At 37.2% G+C, this 21,465-nt stretch overlaps 1 protein-coding gene across 1 annotated transcript in view; it reads right to left on the bottom strand.

Annotated features, from left to right (window-relative positions):
* DPYD (dihydropyrimidine dehydrogenase) overlaps positions 1 to 21,465 on the bottom strand; it is a 340,069-nt gene that overhangs the window by 88,712 nt on the left and 229,892 nt on the right. Inside the window, exons 15-16 of the mRNA XM_030455551.1 lie at positions 20,216 to 20,284; positions 17,735 to 17,818 (exon numbers count right to left, since the gene is read on the bottom strand). Coding sequence (XP_030311411.1) covers positions 17,735 to 17,818; positions 20,216 to 20,284 — 153 coding nt within the window. The remainder of the gene's footprint in view (positions 1 to 17,734; positions 17,819 to 20,215; positions 20,285 to 21,465) is intronic.

The following is a 21,465-nucleotide window of genomic DNA, read 5'->3' as shown; positions in this document are numbered from 1 at the left end:
AAAATATTTTTCCATTTTAATGACTCACTCTGTGGTAAGGAACAATGAAAATAACCATTATCTTACAAAATAATGTGAACCTGAAGCACAGGTTGATCATGTCTTGATCAGAACAAGGATGTGTTGAGGTTGCAGGGCTATCAGAGAGCAATTCAGCCTTTCTGAACTCTCCTCTGATTTTGGAGAATAACTTGGGATGGCCATAGTGTCAATGAAAGATCAAAATCTTCTCTGTTAAAGCCACAAATTGAAATCCTCAAGTGTTGACTTTTTATTATTTCCAGGCATTTACTTCTCTTATGGAACACATCTCATGTAGACAGTAATCAACTAACATTTCCATTGAAAAACAGCTCAGTGGAACTAACATTGTGCCTAGCACAAATTATCATTATTGCTCAATAATACTTCTAGGGTATGGGCTGGGTTACTTTTATATCATTATTGATAATGCTTTTCAACAAACACCTTAAAAATTGCAGTACTGATGTACGTAGAACATGGTATATGATCTGATTAAAAACTGAATGGTGTTATTACAAGATTTAGTACGAGTATAAGATGTGGGTGGGCTAATTGGTAATGCAGTAATTATTTACATTTACTAAATCTTTATCACACTCTCAGATATTTCAGTCTGTCACATATGAACAATTTTGTCCTACTTGGCTATTGTTAGAACTCAGAAAGCTGCATTGGTACATAGTAACTCAAAACAGGAGGACCCTAAATGAAGCTTCATTTAAACAATCCAGTGGACACTGAAGTTTTCAGTCTAGTGAACACACTGGAAATGTCCCCTTGTTTTTTGGTTTTAGTTTGTTTTTTTTTTTAACCCCAGTGGTTAAATACCAACAAAAGAACCCCATAGGCTGTGTTTCTGAAAAGTACACAGGGCTTGATATACACAGTAAACTCAGAGACTTAGCTGTACCATTCCAATAAAACAGTGATCTCCCTGCCCATGAAGCTTCCATGAAATATGCATCTGCACTGGCAGCATGAAAATTGGTGCTGCTTTGACTTTCATTTCTGCTTTGCATTTCCTTGAGGTCCAATGCAGAAATGAGAGACATGAATTGTATATCTTTTATATTAATTCTTTTCTTTAGAAATCCTGGTAATAGTGTTCAGAATGTTGGCACCACATAACTCATTATGCTGACTTGGTTGTGCTCATAGTGCTGCCATAAAAATTATTATTTCAGCAAATACTGATGCTTTACAAAAAATACAAATACTTTTGTCCACATTGAATAAATTATTGGGGGATCTCTTTCATGCATATAAGTCAAATTTCTGTCATATCTAAGAAAATTTAACTACTTTATCTTCCTTAAGGAATAATAATTTGACTTTTTTTTATTTTATTTTTTTTTAAACCCAAATCAAGTAAAGACCTTCATTTTCCATGAGTTCTACTTCTCCCACACCAAGATTAATGCAATGGAAGGCCCTTCAGTTTCTCAAGCTAGTAAACAGTTTAAATATCTGACTGCACAGCACATGTTTAGACAATGTCCTTTTGAAAGGCTCACTTGCTATCAGTTTTGGAAACCAGCCCATTTTTGGTATCCATAAAAACACAGGTAACCTAGTAGGAACATATTCTGAAAACTAAAGGAGGTGAAAGCTTTGATTTTTCTTCACTTAATATTCCAAGCATAAAATAGGAATGTTTAGTGAGGAAACACAGGAAAAATGAAAAAAAAAAAAAAAAAAAAAAGTTAACATAGTGCTTTGCTGCATAGAGACAGCCACTGATAGGATTTGGAAAGGTGTTGAATTTTTTATAAAAAATTAGACATTCCATTAAATTTGATGATTGTGGATTTAAATAGATACTTTAAAGGCATTTTTTATTCCTGTATTCCTTTTAATTAATTTGTTCACTAAGCAAATATCACATAAAGATCATGCTGTATACTTTAAAAGACAAATGCACACATAACACATCTCACTGCTCCTCATTTCAGAGCAGGTGCAACAGTGGAGCATCCAGCCGATCCACCCTCCTCCCTCCAGCCCCACTTGCTCCAATGCCTCCTGGTGGAGCAGCCAACACCACTTGTCCAGGTGTCCTGAGCTTGTCCTCCCTCCCTTTGCTGTAGTGTCCAAGTGGCTACAGCCATTTCATGCCTGAGCTGCCCTGCTGCCAGAGAGATTTGTATGCCATGAAGCCACTGAATGATCAGAGGCTCTACAGACAAATAACATATTCTCAGATGAATAACATTCTCACCTGTTTTTATCTGCAATACTATATTTTCTTTAGTCATCAAGTAAAAACTATTAATTCATTATTAAAATTCATAATTTCCTATTTGCACTGACGACTTGGAATAATGCATTTTATGTCATCAGATGGTTGAAAACAGAAGGTATTCATGTCACTGGACAGCTGATTTCCATATGAAGTGAATGAACCACTTTTATAGAATCCAGAAGTTCACTGGATGGTGTACAACCTCTCCATACAAGCTTGCATTTGGACTGGGAACAATTTGCAGCGGTCACAGTAGAACACAACTTTTAGAAAAGATTTAAGGGATCATAAATAAAGAATTCATTTTTAAGCACAACCATTGACTAAATAAATCATCCCAATTTGAAATGTGGTTCAAAACTTAAGGACTCTGAGAATAATAATTTATCATGGTTAGCAAAGTTTTAAGCTCAGGTGCTAATTTAACAAGTTGAGCAGCCTGTACCAAAAACTAGTTTTAAAGAGGCTATGTACAGGCTTCATTTTGCCTAGTTCATTTTGCTGATTCAAGGCCTCTCATCTAGGATTTCTGAAAGACTGACCCCAGTATACAAATTACATTTACTGATTCTTAGCAGAAATTTGGTTTATAAAACATTCAAGGATGAGAATATACTTTGTAGGAGAATGAATCTTAAGGCCTCTAAATCATGTTACAAAAAATACCTGTCACTGCTAATATAATGTATCTTTTTTTAACCCAATCCAACTTTCATAAAGTTCTTGCAGCTTTTATCATGGATAAAGTGCTTGATGAAGCCTGAAAAGCTAAGAAATGTTTTCTAAATCCCTTGGTATGTAAAATGTGATAGCTGTAAAAACAGCTGGGCGTTTATATCCACAAAATCAACAAAATGAACTAAAATATTATTCTGCTTAATGTAGTCAGGGTTTTAATGCTTTTGTTTCAAAGTCTACCATAAATTATCTTTTCTATTATACATAACTATGTTTGTTGCTTTTCTCATTAATAATGATATGGTGCAATTGTGACAGAATAAGCAGCATAATTTTATTCTGTGTGTCAATCCTGAAGAATGAAAAAATGCTTCAATGGACTGTAACATCCGTTAGCATGTTTCATCTATCTGCTGTTTTGTTCTGGGGTTTTGGCATCAGGGTTTTTTTGTTGCTGTTGTTTTGTTTGTTTTCTTTTAACAAACATCACTAAATAAAAGCTTGGAAAATTATCATCAGCTAAAGCGTAACATTGACTCATGCACTGTACCTACAGGAATCTGCTGGTAATTTAATACCATATAAAGTCTCTTCTGGTATGAGACTGTCTCTTCTTGTTCTTAATCAAATATTGCCTTGTCCATTCCAAAGGCACAGGAGATTTGAATGTTACAGGGATTGTCTTTTTACTTCTCTAAGCTGCAGTACAGATTCATTTTTCCTGAATATTCATTATAGCCTTGGGCTAGCTGAGGCTTTTAATCCTAACTCTTCATTGCCAATGGGTAGATACACTAGAGGAAAAACAACTATTCACCTTTTTTTATAAATGATCACATGATAAGCTTAACTACAACCACAACTATAAGAATAAGTCCTCAGAAATTAAAGAGGGAAGTTGTCTACTGATTGCATTTGGCATTGGTAATGAGATGTATCCCACATCCTATCACCCCAGGGCACATACATCCCACATGTTTAAAAAGGAGCATGAAAATGCTGTACATAGAGAAGGTCACCTCTCCTTGTGTTTAATGGAAAGAAACAAAACCATGAAGAGATTATCCCAGAAATGTCTGCCTGTAGATTTCTGGAAATTTTTACAATGACCTATTTTCAGTCTTTTTGCAGGGTCCTAATTTTCACATTATCTTGTTACTGCACAATATTTAACCTGTATCCAGAACACCTCTCTGAAGTAGAGAGTTACTTCTATATCTGCTTAGTAAATGGAGAAGTGAGGGTCAGATAGACAGGGGTGCACTTCTCAAACTCACCTTTTGCTGCCCAATTTTTAGAAAATATTTTGCTTAAGGATTTGAAAAGGTTTGTCTGGCAGAAAACAGCACTTAATTCTTCTGAATACCTTAAACCATGAGGTACTCTCCACATTAATAAAAGAAGAATTTTTAATATTTGAATTAGTTTTTCAGAGTATTTGAATAATGGAAAAGAAATACAACAAATTAAGGGTAGCTAATATGTTTTTTCAACTATGCAAATAATCCTTGGGAAGCACATGTGTATGTACATATGTGTATGTGTACATATAAAGAGTACATACATCAACCTGAAAGACAGCATAAAAATAAACCTGTTACAGAATTTTGCCTTAGAACTTCAGAAGCAACGTCACCACTCAGTAGAGCACATTAGAAGTTCTTGTCTAATTAGTGATAGAGAAAATGGACTGTACCACAAAAATTTCAGTCCAACCCTAATTACTGTGCCACCTAATTGGTGGCAGTTCTGTCTCACAGAACAGGATAAGAACCTTTGCAGAATAGAAAACTATGAACACATAACTCTTCTTGAACAAAATCTGATTTTTCACATGTATTAAAGGTTTCTTTCACAGGGCTACTGGAGTTATCAGTATAGTTCATGCTGCTGATTTGTGCAAGTCCATTATCCTGACTTTGATGAAGGGAAGTTCTAGATGGCATAGAGAAAGTTGGAAGTTCCATTAGGACCTAGCATGTAAAGTCCTTTAAATATTACCTATCACTGACTACCATGATCTAAACAACAAAGTTGCTGAAATTAAAATACTTCATTTAATGCAAGCTTAAGCCTGATCTTCCTCATAAACCTCAAGTCTGATGTCCTCAAAACTAGTCTCATATATATCCCTTGACAATGAGTTTCATGGATAAATCATTCATATGTCAACGTGCTTGCAATTTTAAATATTAAATTACACAGGACTCACTTTGTATTAGTTTAACACACATGAAGCTGACATTGGATTTCTTAAATACGATTATTAGGCAAGTGTCACCAAGAGTCCCTCATCAGTGCTGACAGGTTTTTTTTTTCTGTTCTGGCTCTTCAGAAAAATATCTTGCACCACTTTACTACACCTATTATGGTGTAGTGGAGAAATTTTATATATGCAAAAATGTTCTACAGGTAACTTCCTCATTCTTGCAGTAGGCACAGTTTCCAAAATAGTATGGATAGCTATGGGAAAAGGAAGGAGTGCTTTTATGTTCAGGAATAATGAGGCCTAAGAAAAACTTTATGTGAGGTTCTGCAACAGACAGCTTTTAAATACAATTCATGTACAATTTTCACTTCCCTACAAGGGAAGAGTTAAAACTATCCTTAGTCAAACTTCTTTCTGAAACCCCAAAAAGGACTCAATATATGCTCACCTAAAAAACAAGAAAGGAGAGAAAAATTTTGCACCATCTCCAGGTAATCTCCTGGCAACAGGTAAGCTTTCTTCTGGTCAGTGCTATCATTGCCTTGTGAACATTACAGCAGCACTACCAGCCACAACTTGCAGTGTGGGCAGGCAGGAACAGGATACATCTGGAGAAGCTTTAGAAAGTCACTTATTATAAATTTCTATAGATTCCTCACCTATTCAGTCCACTCCACTGGCTCAACATGTAGCTATGGATCTGCATCTTTTACAGACATCCCACAGATGTCCCAAGGGCTTGTTTGCCTGATAAGCTGTTTAAATGCTTTTTATATGTGCCTATCATGTATTTCTTTTCCAGATCAAACGAAGACACAGAAATCCATTAGGAAATCAGAATCTAGCTATATTCTTACATTGTAGAAATTCACTACTTTAAAGTAAAGCATGGTGTCAGGAATTGATATGTTCCTTTTCAGATCAGTTGACTTAAGTTCCACTTGGAAGACCTTAATTGAGATTCTCCTTCTTTTTCAGGGATACCAGTGTGTCACTGGACAAAATCAAGTCACTCTGGATTAGGTCCAGGCTTTGGTCATGGCTCAGCTGAGAAACTGAAGCTCTGTGAGAGCTAAATATGAGACTGTGACATCACTGTGGTTCCTAATTCTCACAGTTAGGCTACTTGGAAAAAAAATTTAAAAGACTTGCTACACATAAAAAGATGGAAATTCCCATTTAACAGTGTTTAACCACATGAACCTTAAAAACCTCATAAAAGCTCTTGACAGAATTAGACCACAATTAGAATTAGAATTTCTTAATAAAATGCAGTTTTAGCAGATCCCCATCTCTTTTTTCTTATTCTCATTTCGGATCACAATCACTATTTCTCTCTTCTCCAGCTCTACAGTTAGAACCTTTGAAAGATGTTAAAAGCATAAGAAAAATAGTCTTTGATCACCTCTCTATATTTCAAATGAGAAATTGGGTACAATACATTGTTACAAGATTTCCTTATTGTAGTACACTACTGGAGGTGCACAAATGAACGACAATTAACAGTATGTTTAAAAAGAAAAACAGTAATAAAAACTCTAAAGCTTCTTGATATATCTCATCTAACAGCTGGCAATATTAACATAGGTCAGTACACAAGCTCAAGAATACATTTTTCAAAGTGCTGTGTGGGAGATCCACTTTGGATACCTTATTAGCAGCATAGCACTCCTACACTCCTTTGATAACGTAGCACTTAATGACTGAACAGATAACCAACCAGGAGACAAGGTCAAAAATGAACTGGAAAGTTTTGATTGACTGGTACACAGAAGTACTAAACATAGACTTGTGTTGGGACTTGGAGCAATCAAAAGAGAGATGTAAAGATCAAGCACAGAGACTTGAAAGGTTTGTGGTTGTCTTTAGTCAGCTTTGCAATTACTCCCTTTTCCAGATCACATAAAAGCTTTTTGTTTTCTTCCAGGAACTGAAAAGAAAAACAATTGAATTTATTTTGAAAACTGAATCCTCTCTCTAAGGAAGTGGTCAAACTATGTTTATCTTTATTAATTTTTTTTTGTTTTGTTTGAAATTTAAAGTGTGAATTTAAGCAAATAGAAGAAACATCACTGTTAGGAGCCTTTCTTCATGGCTTGGATTCAAAAATGAAGATTTCAGAAGGGGTCTCCCCATGCCTGCTGCAAGTGCACTCATGGCTGAAAAGGCCAACAGGGAAGAGCTGCAAAAGGCACAGCAGAAAGTGTCCTGTCAGGGGACAGCCAAGGCACAGCTCTTTCTGTGTTGTCTTTTCTCTTCCAGACTGATCCTACGTGTGTTCTCAAAGGAGGCAGCAGTGTTATGGATGCTGTGTCTCCATGTGTCCCAACTGGAGGCCAGAGTGGAGCACTGATGACAGTCAGTATGGCCAAAGCTGAGGGATTGTTTCAGGGAGTCCTTGTATCTCCTCTTTGGGGCTCCTCTGTTGTAGCAGCCGGTGGCAAGTTCACCATAGAGCACAATCTTAGAGAGATGCTGATCCTCCATCCTGGAGACATGCCCTGCCCAACACAGCTGTGTCCTCAGTAGCATGGCCTCAATGCTGCTGACCCCTGCCTGTTCAAGGACAGGAACATTGGTCATGTAGTCAGAGCCGTGGATGTTTAGGATTGTACAGAGGCAGCATTGGTGGAAGCGTTCCAGGAGCTGCAGGTGGTTGTGGTAGATGACCCATGATTCAGACCCATATAAAAGACTGGACAGTGCAATGGCTCTGTAGACACTCATCTTTGTACTTTTCTTCAGGTATTTATTGCTCCAGACTCTTTTATGAAGTCTTCCAAATGCTCTGTATGCCTTTGCTAATCTGTTGTCTGTCTCTTTGTTGATCTTGGCGTCCGAGGAAATAATGCATCCCAGATAGCTGAATTGCTGGACTGACTTAAGCTCTGGTTCACCTATGGTGATGTGGGGATGATGGAAGTCTTCCTGTGGTACAGGCTGGTAAAGAACTTCTGTCTTCTTCAAGTTGACTCCCAGCCCCAAAAGATCTGCAGCTTTTCCGTTGCAGGGTGTTATGTGCTGCAGAGCTGCTTCTGTGTGAGCAATGAGGGCAGCATTGCCAGCAAAAGGCAACTCTGGGATGTGGTGGTTTAGGATCTTGCTATGGGCCTTCAGTCCCCTTAGGTTGAATAAGGCTCCCATTAGTACCATATCAGATGTAAAGGCCATTTTCTTCATCTAGGTCTGCCATGGCCCTTTGAAGCATCACGCTGAAGAAGATTGTGAATAGAATGGGTGCGAGAACGCAGCCTTGTTTCACACCATTGATTATTGGGAAGGATTCAGAGAGTGCATCGCCATATCTGACTTGGCCCTGCTGGCCCTCATGTAGCAGGATGATCACTTTAAGGAACTTGGAGGGGCATCCTAATCATTCCAAGATCTGCCACAGACCTTTTCTACTCACAATATCAAAAGCTTTAGTGAGGTCAGTGAATGTCCTTTTTTTCTGTTCCCTACACTTCTCTTGCAGTTCTTTGAGAACAAATACCATGTCTGTGGTACTCCTATTGGCTCTGAAATCACACTGGCTTTGGGGTAGAAGTTCCTCTGCAATAGGGGGTATTAATCCGTTCAAAAGTATTCCTTCAAGGATTTTTCCAGCAATGAAGAGCAGAGCTTTACCTCAGTAGCTGGAGCAATTTGATTTTTCTCCTTTCTTCTGGTATAGGGCGTTGATGACTCTATCATGAAGACCATCGGTTCAGGATGGAGGTTTTATCTGTGAGAAGCATTTGGTCATCTGTGCTGAGTAGGGGGCTTTAGACCTGATGTATGGGTCTGTGCACTGCTTTCAGAGCTTCATAGAGCCCTCTGTGGTCACCTGTAAATGCACATAGTTCAGTCTTTTCTGCTAGGTTAATCGACCACTTGTTTTGGATGTATTGAATTTTCTGTGTTTCCAACACCATGCTTGCCCAGCACTCCTTCCCAGGCTGCATAGTTCTTTCCTATTTTGGTGCTGAAGTCACCAAGGATTATGATCTTATCACCTTCAGGAACCTTTTGAGTGATGTGGCACAGGTCAGTGTAGAATTTGACTTTTTCTGCCTGGTCAGCTTGGATGGTTGGGGCATACGTACTGAAGAGAACAGCATGTTGCTTGTTGTGTAGTGGGAGGCATAAGGAAATAATGTGACTGGAATGACCCGTCAGCAAATATTCAAGTTTGGAGGCTATGGAGTTTTAAATCATTAAACCAACTCCCGAGAGGTGTATTTTGGTTTTGGGTTTGCCTGACCAATGGAGTGTGTAGCCAGCACCATGGTCTTTAAGCCTGCCTTCCTCATGAAGACAAACTTCACTGAGAGCAGCAATGTCGCTGTTAAGTCATGACAGTTCATGGGCAATTAGAGCAGAGCAATGCTCAGGACACCCACTGTCCACTGTACCAAGCATGGTTCTGATGTTACAACATGCGAGTGTCAATCTGAACACACCATTAGAGGCAGGTGTATGCCTTTGTCTCTTTGTCATTGTTCAACCGCATCAGAAGATGCCCATTGAATGGCTGGCCAACTGGGTGGGGGTGGAGATGAGCTGTGGTAAGGCCACCTTTTCCAGGCCCCTCTCCATGTGGAGCAAGCAGTGGTCTCCTTGAAAAAGGCTGCTTGGTCACTCAGGATGCTGTCAAACAAGACTGTCATCTCCAGTGACCGATGTCCTGAGCTGACTGCATGCAGGGTTGGGTCTGTGGCTTCCAGTTCACCTTTCATCTGCTGTTTTGACCCTCTCCTGTCACTGCAGGGGCTTTACAAATGTGGGTTTATCCTTCAAGCCTGTGCTGCGGCTTTTTCAGGTGAGGCACAGTGTGCGTGGAACTGGCCCCACCCTTTTCTCCTAAGGTTCATCTGCCACGGCCCAGAAAGCTTGGATGGTGACAGCAAAGTCCTCAGGATGTAGGTTTAGTTGGAGTATCCTTCTCTTACTTGGATGGCTTTACAGGGCTAAACAAGCTCCATCTGCTCAGGTTTGGAGTTAGAGTTGTCCTTCTCCTAGGATGGTTGCCTGATGGCTACTGAGCCCATCCTACCCATGGACACACTTTGTCTGACCCTTCAGTTGTCACCTCTCTGGCATGGAAGACCCTACTGGCAGCACATGGCACCACCAGCAGAGCTCCCAGCCTCACCAGGGCATGCAAGCTCCTCCCCTATGACAAGGGGGTGCCCATGGAACAGAGAAACCTTTCTACTTTAAGAAAGTAACTGTAAGGCTTTTAAAAATAATTGTTATAGTTATTTGATAGGAAAAACTCTGTTTCATTGACACAGGTCAATTAAAACTGTAGTAATCATTATTTAGAGGTATTGATTTTAATGTGACATTGCCAGACACAACGATTATTTTCTTTGGTTGTCAGAAAACAGGTTAATAATAGTTGGCCTAAAAGGATGAAGCACAAATTGCCAGTCCAAATTAGCAAATCATTTGTTCCAGTACGAATACGGACTAAACATTCCAAGTGAAAAATGTAAAACTGCACATTAACATCTCACAAACTTCTTGTAGATATTAAGATTTACCTACAGCATTGGTATATGTAAAATTTTGACTAATAAAAATGCCTTTTTAGTTCCAATACAACAAAATATTTATCTTAATTGTTTCTAGCCAACCAAATAATGTTTCTTCATACCACTGTAAAAAAGAGGCATGAAGCATGATTAAACAATATTTCAGCTCTTTAGTTCATGCAGAGGTTACCTATTAGAAGGCCTAAGTGTTTGATTAGGTTTATATCATACATGAAATATTTTAAAGAGAAATACAAAACTCAGATATATTCATCTACAAATAGTATTTTCTTGTGGTAAGGCAAGCAAGCTTTTAGTCCTTTTCTAAAATAGAGAGGCAGAAAACACCAAATAATTGAGAACATGAGAACCTTTGAAATAAAAAATTAAGAAATTTAAAACCTGTGCTCCAAAAAGGATTTCCCACCCAGTTTTAAAATGATCATTGTATGGGCCTGTATTCAGAATGGTCTACTGTAAAGAGCAAGCCTTCTAGCACACTGACTAACTTTACTAGGTACTAAGGCAAAATAGTAGCAATGAGTCTTGTCCTAAAAATGCTCACGTAGGCAATGAAGACACTAGCTAACACACTGTTAATTAAATTTATCAAATTGTGGTACAAAACTGAAAACATACAAAGAAAAAGTTATTAGTGTTTACTGAGTACAAAACTTATACTGTGCACCAACACCATCTTAAAATATATCATTTTACCTGCATGCAGATACGTGTTGCAGATAATTTCCTTTTCAATAAATCCTGTTTACCAGACATCAACTGTATTGAACAACTGCAATACCTTAGGCTGCAACCACATATCCAGAGGCAAAGTAGCCCACAGAGTCTGAACATTTAACCAAAATATTAACCATATTTAACCATGCAAACACAGAAATATACTTGCTTGAGTTTCTACATTTCCCTTCCTGAAAGCTTCCCAGGTGATTAAAATACAATTGAAAGAATAAGAATAGGTTGCCTTTTGGTTTAAAAAAAAATTAAAAATCATATTTTTCTTTCCTCTCAGAAGCACTTGCTATACACTCCATCATAATTAGGCTCCCGCATTGTCACTAAAACAGTCCAAATCTTTCTGTTTCCTTTTTAAATAGCATCAGGTAAATGATATTTTGGCCAATCTGACTTTCTTTGTGATATCTGTCACCTTTAATTCTAACTAAAATGCTTCCATCATTGTAAGACTGAGGATGAGGCTACCACCAACTTGCTCTCATATCTTTATGGTTTTAAGGGAAATAGAATCACTTTCACATTTTCTAAGAAAATCCATTCTGTGGAGAATGTTTTCCATATATAAATAAAAAGTTAAGCACATGAAGAGTATTTAAAACCTTATTGACAGTCACACCACGTAAATAAAAAGTTTCAGCAAGTTGGTAGTGCTGTTAATGTTACTGTCCTATTTATAATTCCTTTTTATTTTCCATTTTTTCTGTTCAGAAACTCAATTAAAGTTTCTTCAAAGCAATAACAGTGGATTAAATGTTGACAAACTGCAATACAAAATTACAGAATAATGTTCTGATGATGACCTTATTAAACTTTGCATCTTAATTCATTTATTCTCAAGTGTATGAAAAACAGAATTCTTAAGACAAAATACTAATTAACAGTTGTACCTCATTACTAAGTGTTGTCTCCTTTTGCATATTAGAAAAAAATAGAATATAGGCACACATAATGGAAACACGGAACTAAAGACATGGAATAAATCCGTTTAAATCATGCCATTTAATCACACCTGAATTCTGTGAGGACAACATAAAAGGCAATGAATTCTCAGAAACTGGAGGTAGGTGGCTGATGTCACCAACCCAGGAGCGACCACATAGTCAGAAAGTTTTTCTGTTCATCTTTCCATTGAAATAGCTCATGGGTCAGCTATTACTTTGAAGACAATTCAGTAATGGGTTTACTTTATAAGGAGGGTTTTAAAGGAGGAGGGAGTGGAAGGAGAAAGGGAAGAAACACATGAAATCAAGGAAGATGAAAAAAATCATCCGAAGAGGTTAAACCAAACAAAACTGAACTACCATAAAGGATGTCATGTGGCCATGAACAGTGTGGGAGCCAGGAATTTAAGCCCATAAAACACATCTCCTGGCCTATAAAAAAGTGTGCTTAGACTGATGCTTACAGGCACTGGAGGAGGCAACCAGCAGCAACCCCTCTCCCTGCACATCCCAAATACCCTCGCTAGCACAAAAACACCTGATGCAGCACATCTCTGCATACACAGAATAAAACCTCACTGCCTCAACCAAAGACATCCTTGTTTCTAGAAGTCAGTGCCTTGTGACTGAACTTTATGCATCTGCCTGAGCTTTTCCCTCAGCCCGGACTACTGAGGCTCCTGTTCATATCCATCAGCTGGGCAGCAATTCCTCTCACTTATCCAGCTGCCTAATTTCATGAAATGTACAGAAATTCGGTATCTTTGAAACAGTTTCAACTCTGAGAAATGTGACTGAAACAGGTCATTCAGTTGAAATTTGCCCCAAAGCAGCAGAGGGCACTGAATGACATGAAGACAATGAGATTGGGCTGTTGGATTTTATCTGAAGATCCCATCCAAAATGGATGAAAGTGGCCAATGCAAGAGAACAGATAAATACTGAAGCTCCACTGAAACACCACCACAATTCTCACTTTGATTATATTGGTTTATACTGGATTTTTGGCTGGCAACGTTCCCACTGCTGCTGTAGCACAGCCTAACACCACCCTGCTGTACTTGACATTAACTTGTTGCAGTAACTGAAACAAAGAGAAGGGAGAGAGCTAATAGTGCCTGCAGGACTCAATGAATATACTAACCAGGATATTACTGTAGGGTGAGAGTAGAATGGCCACATGAACCACTGATGCAAATCAAATTCTGTTTGGGGCATCATTTATTTAAAATACTTCAAGCTCCTTGCTGGCAGGGGTGACAGCAAATTAGCATTCTATGCTGTGTGTTCAATTAAAAAGCAGCCTCAATCTTTCCCATTTCCAAAGCACAGCAGAGCAAATCTAATTGTGCTATGCAGTCAGTTCTCGTCTTTTCAGAGTAACCAGGGGTTTTGGGGGTTTTTACTTTCTGTTTTTAACAGATTTGTTCTTCCTCTGAATGATGCGATGTGGGCTTTTATGAAACTTGTTCCTAATTTCAGGCAATAACATGAACACAGCCAGCAGAGGCTGTAGAAAGTGCAGTTTAAGTAAAATGAAAATAAAGGTAAGAAAAGATCCACAAAGCAAGTTTCATTTTGCATATAATCAGAACAGCTAAAACACCAGGATCTGGATTTCAGTCTCACAAGAGACTTGTGCCTCCTTCAATATAAACCAAAAAAGCAAACAATTCCCCAAAAACCTATAGCTTAAGAGGTGAGATGGGCAAAGAATTTTTTTTACCTTTGAATCTTAGAATTAAAACTAATTAATGAGGAATATGTATAGGCCAGGATGTTGTTAACTTTTAAAATATTTGCTTATAGTATAAAGAATCTCTGTTCTTGCACTTGGGCTGAGGCCTCTGACTATGGGATTTGTTGTTTCAAAAAGTAGAGAAGCATCCTTGGTGCTTTGGAATTGTAACTGGTGCATTGCTTTTGACTTGAGATCTTGCTGTCATACTGACCATTTTGCTCCAAGTGAACAGGTAAGCCCTTGTACTTCCTTTTATCCGCTACACATTTCCTATCTCTGGTAGAAACAATGCAGTATCTTTGGATCAGGAACTAAACAGTGTGAATCCAGTCACAAAAATGTTTATCTGAATGAACTTCTGGAGGGCAGCCAGTCCAAATTCCCACCCTGAGTGGGACTGGCACTAACTCCGGTCGAGGTTGGCCATGGCTTTGACTGCCTGGGTCCTGAAAACTCCAAAGATAGAGAGTACACAGCCCTCTAGACAACATGTTCCTGTCTTACCTTCTTTTATTTCCTTGATGCCCAACCTGAAACCTCCAGGCTGCAATTTGTGGCAATTGCCCTTGCTGCATCATCTGTCACTATGGAGAATGATTTTTCTTGCTATGTAGGTACTCTTCCAGCATCTGTTACTACCTCCAAAGCAGCTGTAGGCTTCTCTTTTCTTCCCTACTTTATTTTTCACCCTCCATTAGGCCAAAAAGACAGGGATATTTTGGAAGACTTTGGATATCACTTGTTCTATCCAGTCTTACAATTCTAGTTATATGCACATTACAGTTACTAGACCTGAATTTTCATCTGAACAACAAGGGATAACACAAAACGTAGCAGTAATGCAAACTTAAAACAGATTTTCGACTCAATTCAACTACTTATTCATTCTAACCAGAGAAGCTGAAAAGGCTTGCTGACTTTTGGATCAAAACCAAAAAAGCCAAACATTTGAATTTGCTGATTTCACATCACAATAATGGTTCTGCATATTCAATGCCACTTTTTTAAAACACAAGTAAAAAAAATTATTTGCACATTTTTGCATGCTTTCCAGTGAAGAGACAGAGTACAAAACCAGAGGAAAGATACCAAAACATCAGCACTACCATCTCAGATGTTTGACTGATTTATTATTTTCATATTTTTATGCTGCAATTACTATAATAATGAACTATTGTGGGAAAGTGATAATGTAATTTTTTAATAATCTGGTGTTCATGACTTTATGTTTACTATTAAATGTTTTGCACACTTATGTTATTTGATTCAAAGAAAATTCATATATCAGTGCTGTTAAACCTAATGATGGAAATTCTATTATGCTTTTTAATGATATCCAACTTTCATACAGTTGCAGACTGTTACAAAAGAATACAAATCTTAACATTATTATCATTAATCAGCATTAGTAAATATAATTGACATTTTATACAGAACCAACTTTAAGTAACTTATTGGCAGCGATACAGATGCCTCTTATAACCCTCTGGCAAGCTACACTGTTTGGGCGCCAGAGTGTCTGCACTAATGACTTGGAATTAAAATCAAATAAAAGCTGAGAACTGTAATTCAGTATAAAAAAACCAGCCATGCTTAGTACCAACCCTTTATATATATATATATAATTTGGATATATCTGAAATTTTTAACATTTACAGTGGGTATAAAACAGTGGAAGTGTTTGAGACTAGATAACAAAATAAGATAAGAGACAAAACAACTCTGATGTTCCCAGCTTTCTACACGTACCCTTAGGCACACTGTGGGAATTAAAATGAGGAAAAAAAATAGACAGTGTAATTAACCTTTCCTTTCCCTTTTTAATCAATAACAAAAAAGAAAAAGGCAGAACATTTCAGACATTATAAATAGTAAAAATACACAGACATGGTTTTCTGCCATTATTTTTCATTTCACCAGTTTCTGTAGTTTCCTGAGGATTTTGTGTGCTTAGGCATGAAAAGAGACCTAATCCTTAAAAAATTCTCCTAAGAAGATGTGGATTATGTTATCAAAAAGATTTAAGAAAACATGCTTCACTGTACAACCAGGGGAACAGATCAGTCTCTCAAAGCCTCATGCCCTGACTTGTGGATACCGAGTTGTTTTTTTCTCCAGAGCATTTCTGACCCCACCCATGTATGACCTATTTGAGTTCAGCTCTTGGGAAAAAAAAAAAAAAAAAATTAGGAGTAGAGCCAGAATACTCCCTAGCGTTCTCCTGTCTTATGATTGGGCCTCCTGGAGACATCACATGAGAAAGCCCCCTGATGAGCTACTGATAAATCATGTTGCACATATCATTATTTATCCAGTTTATCTTCACCTTTTCCTTTGCTAAACTACATTTAAAGCCACTAGAATGTAATTTGAGTAAATTCTAAGGAAGATCTTCAGGATCTGGCCCTCTAAAAATGGCTTGGTTTATTCATTTATTCATCAAAAAAGTAGATTCTATTCTGAGGTCTCATTTTGGGGAGAGTTAATAAAACAGAACATATTTAAGCAAGAGTAGTATACTTTAAACATTCAAAATAATATCTATATTGTATGGGGAAGAGAAGAATTTTATTATTATACAAACATGTATGTATATATAATGTAATCTTCTACTTGCTTTATGGATCTGATCTCCTGCAAGAAGAGTCACAAATCCACATGATAGCCCTGAGTGCTAAGATTTTGCATTTTGTCCTCTGATTTTGCAATATCTGAAAGATATGTAAAAACTCATGTAGCCTGACAGCTCCCTACGGACTACACATCTAAAGAACTTCACATGCATATATTACTCCAGCCACTGAAAGCTGGAAATAACATATACCTAAAAAACCCCAACAACAACAACAACAACAAAAAAAGCCAAACCAAATTAAAACAAAAAACCAAACAAACCAAAACAAACATCTGGGCATGTTTCAGAGCCAAAATAAATTTCAAACTGTGACCAAAACATACAAAAATTGGAAAACTTCAAAAGGATATTGGTACTACAATTGACATTTGTGCATGTTTATTTTCTTTTCATGGGCAAACACACAATCTCCTAACTGAAGTCCCAGGATGTATTGATAAACTGCATCAGATTTATAAACAGCAGACATCAGGCATAGCTATTGCCAACCTAAGCTGTATAAATCATCAAACGTAAGTTACAGAACACAGGGTGTTAGAAGGCATTAACTGTGGGTGACACTACCAGAAGTTATGCCCTGTTCCGTGATTCTAAAAAAAAGCAAGGTTTGTATGCTAAAAATGGTGAAATGAAATGTGTGCATATTTCATGTACATCAAAATCATTACTGAAATAAGCAGTAGTTACTGTTTGTGATCTAACAGGTATCTACAGGGTAGTGAAATGGAAACCAACAAATTTTGCCCAAGTGCTTTTTTGGAAATTATTTCTTTTCATCTTGCTTCTTGTCAAATACATAGTGCATTTTTTTCTCCCAAAACTCAGCATTATTTTTTTTTCACTTTCAGCACTAAATATTTAAACACATTCCCCCTAAAAATCTGAAGCTAGTAACCTGCTGCTTGTGTCTTCCCCCTGAATTGTAACTATCAATATAGTGGTGTACACATGCTGAAGAGACATGAAAGAAATTGTAGTTACAGTCCTACCTGCCCACAGGCCAGGCCCATGCCTCTCTCCCCCATACCATGAGGACATGATAAATTTAACTCCAGCGCATCTGCACCAGCAGCCTATGGAACATCCAAGAGGAAAAAAATGCAAAATTAACTCCAAGCAATGTACATTTTTCTGTAACATTCACTGTTAATATTACATAGATTTCTTTAGACATTTGATTTTTATGTTTTTTTTTAATTAAAAGGGAAAAAGCTACAGATAGCCTGGAAAAGAAATGTGTTGATCATTACAGAGATGAAATTCAAAACCTGGTCTGGTTTCCCAAAATAACAAAAGAAATTAAAGTGAAAAATAAAATAAAAAAAGACAACCGCAATATGGAGTTGGTTCTGGAAAATGTTAAAAAATGAAATGTAATTATAAGGCCCTAGGGCAGCACTGAGCGTGAGGTTCAGTATCACCCAGGTGCTACTGTGACTCAGTAGTAAATTTCTCTTTTCTGCTTTAATGAATTTAATCTAAAAAATTTTCTGCAGGCACCTGTGTCACAGGTTTTGTCATTAACTATTTTTGTTTCTGAAGTCAAATGAGCGTATTAAAAAACATCTATACAAACATATTACTCATGCTAATTTCACTTCAGCACCCCCTCTATTAGCTACAATTTAAAAGGCAAGGAAGCTGAAGGATACAAGCACAGCACAGCAACACGCTCCTAATGCTCCCTGCTGAACTACACCAGCCTGAGACAAGAAGCCTGAGACTCTCCCATTGCCTTCCACATGGTTGTAACTAGCATTTTGGTTTGCATTTGCATTTTGTTTTTGCTTATTGAACTGGAGTAACTTTGCCTGCTGCGTGACCATGGTTCAGCAGCTCTCTGAGCATGTGAGCAGGGAGAAGCCATCCATCACTTTCAGGAATCCTCCAGGTCCCAGCCAGCTCTGCAAGCCCAGCCATGCCCTGCTGCTGCTGGTGCTGTCGGCCTCTGTGACAAGCTGACCTTTTGCATGAATAGGTTGTCCTCCTGCCGAGAGGCACTGGGGGACCTTCTGGGGCTTCTGCTCTTTGGAAAGCCCCATCCATTACCTTCTGGGTAGGCTCCTATGCATGTGATTAAAAATCATTGCTCTTCATCTGTGGATTCCAGAGCACCTCAAACAAGCAGACTGCTCTCAGCTTCAAAACAAGCAGAAACTAACAGCTCCTTTGTGAAAGAAAGTTAAATCACATACTTTATGCATTATTAAGTGCATTTAAATAACTGCTTTTTTCTAACGGACCAACAGAAATTCAAACACAGCTTGGAAATATCTGTCTTAAAAGTGGATAGCAGTGACACTGGTTTAAAAAAGAGGAGCAAATAGCGTAATAAAGCCATTCATCTTAGTTGAAAAGCAGCCCTGCTCCTGTGAAGTGCAGGTTCCACAAAAGATTTCATGGTCAATTAGGTACATACAGGTATGAAATGGACTAGTGTTGAAGATCACCAAGCCAATTACTGAGAATGTTTAATTTCACTTCCCTTAGTCCCCAAAGTGATATTTTTCCTCCTAAGTTTAAAATGCACAAAGGAAATAAAGAACTGTCTTCCTACATCAACATAGGAGAGTTTAGGACACCTTGAATGAAGAAACAATGATCATACAGGTTCAGCCATATGAAAACACAAATTATAAATATCTGCACCCACATCCACATATACATGTAAACATATTTTTTTAAAAAATAGATATAATACTTCTAAAACATTGAAATCTGAACTTATACTAGAAATGAGAAGCTATGTTTTTCTTTGCTTTAATTTGACAAAATATAGTTTTATTTAAAATAGCAACTTTGTATTGCATTCAGATACAGGCACCTTTCTGAAAGAAATTATTGTGGTCTTAATCAAGTATTTCTTATACTATTCCCTATGGACACAGCTACATGCTTTTTTTTCCCCATCAAATTGAATTGAAATTTCAGGTGCATACTCTGTTTGCATTTCTGTAAGACTGGATTTATATTACAGGAAGTCTGCTGACTGCTATTATATACACCATCCTTCTTTGCTATCATTTCTGAAGGTCTGTATTAAAACTAGAATAGCATTAAATGAGCCTTTTATACTTTAAATATTCAAGAGTTTTATATTCAAAATTTCTTCTGGTGCTGTCAAACTAGTATGCCTGTAGGCAAGGTAAGATCAAGTTAGGCTCTCAAAGGTAGAATTAAATTTTATCAGGGTATTCGTCATAATCTACAGTTTGCTTAAAATGCAAATAAAAAGCATAGAGATTCAAATACTAAAGGCTTTCCAGGTACTGCTTAAAATCCAAGGCACCATTTTTATGGAACAGATTTCCTTTAAATTTACATTTCCATCATTTTAATGAAAGCTCAGAATAAACAAATTATAATGGACATGCTTTAAATTCTCGTTTTTTGCTTTGATTCTATTTCTTTCAAGAACTTCCTTATTGTAGCTCTTGTACTTAAGGAGAACAAAAAAAAGGAACCGTTACCTCAGCCATATTTGAAAGTTCAGTCCAGTCCTCCCTGCAATAGATGCACATGATACTGGCGATCAGAATCTGAAATTAATATATATGGGATAATCTTAAACCATTTTACTAGGCTTTGTAATGAGCTGTTTTACCATGACTACAGTTAGTGCCTGCATATGGGAAATCCCAGCTGTAGACAGGGAAGCACAGAAAAATGTCTGATTACACTCTTTTTTTTCCCCATCCTCTTATGTAAAATGTATGAACATTTCACATATAAGTTTGATTCCCAAGTATGACAAAATTTGCATTTAATGGTTTGATTTCTTTTTTTTTTTTTTTTTTTTTTTTTTTTTGGTTTGGTTTGGTTTGGTTTTTTTGCTTTCCAAACAATTATTACTGGGGGAATGCAATCTGTCACTCCCAGATAGTATAACACTGTTCCTGAACTTGCCCGTAATGCTGAGGGTTGATGATTCATTTATATAAGGCAAAATACTGAAAAGCGTGGTATAGAAAAATTGTCCAATGCACAGAGCTTCGGAAACTATAAACTCTCAAATTATCTCCATACAAAAGATATTTTATTATCTTTAAAAGGGGGCAATAATGGTGTCCCCCAGGGGTCCATACTTCGTCCAGTCTTGTTCAATATGTCCATCAACATATTTTCTTTATGAATCAAAAATTGCTCTGTGTTCTCTCTGAATATACAAGATAATTTGAATACCTATGAAATAAATGTAAATATCTTTTAAAAGGCTACAATATTTTTAAAAGCTGAAATTGTGAAAAATGAGTTTAAGAAAGTATATATGAGAAAAAAATTAGAGTAAGAAACTACTTAAAATATGAACTAACTAGAAGTTATCTAAGAAACCATAACTTGTAAAATTCATATTCTTATAAATTAGCAAAAGAAAAAAAATGACAACCACAAAGCAAATAACTCAATACAGTGACAACATGATAAGGATTTTCACAGTTGCAGACACAGTCCAGAGTATATCTGAAATCTACACAATTCAGCTTTAAAACAAACCAAATTTTTCAGCAGGGAAAATTGTAGGAGAATAGAGGCAGCTGACTGCATTCACAAGTAGCTGAGTTAGGTTATGTCAAGTGTTAATAATGAAATTTGAAAATTCTGTTGGGATTGTACAAACAACGAGATAGAAGATCTGTGAAGTTTCAAAGAGCCGTTAATTAAGACAACTTGCTTATTTAGTACTGATTAGTTTTAGCATTCACATTTCAAATTAAGTACA

The sequence above is a fragment of the Calypte anna genome, chromosome 8, assembly GCF_003957555.1.
Source record: "Calypte anna isolate BGI_N300 chromosome 8, bCalAnn1_v1.p, whole genome shotgun sequence".
NCBI lineage: Eukaryota > Metazoa > Chordata > Aves > Apodiformes > Trochilidae > Calypte > Calypte anna.
Note: the sequence above shows the minus strand (reverse complement) of the source record. Positions and strands in the feature narration are given on the sequence as shown.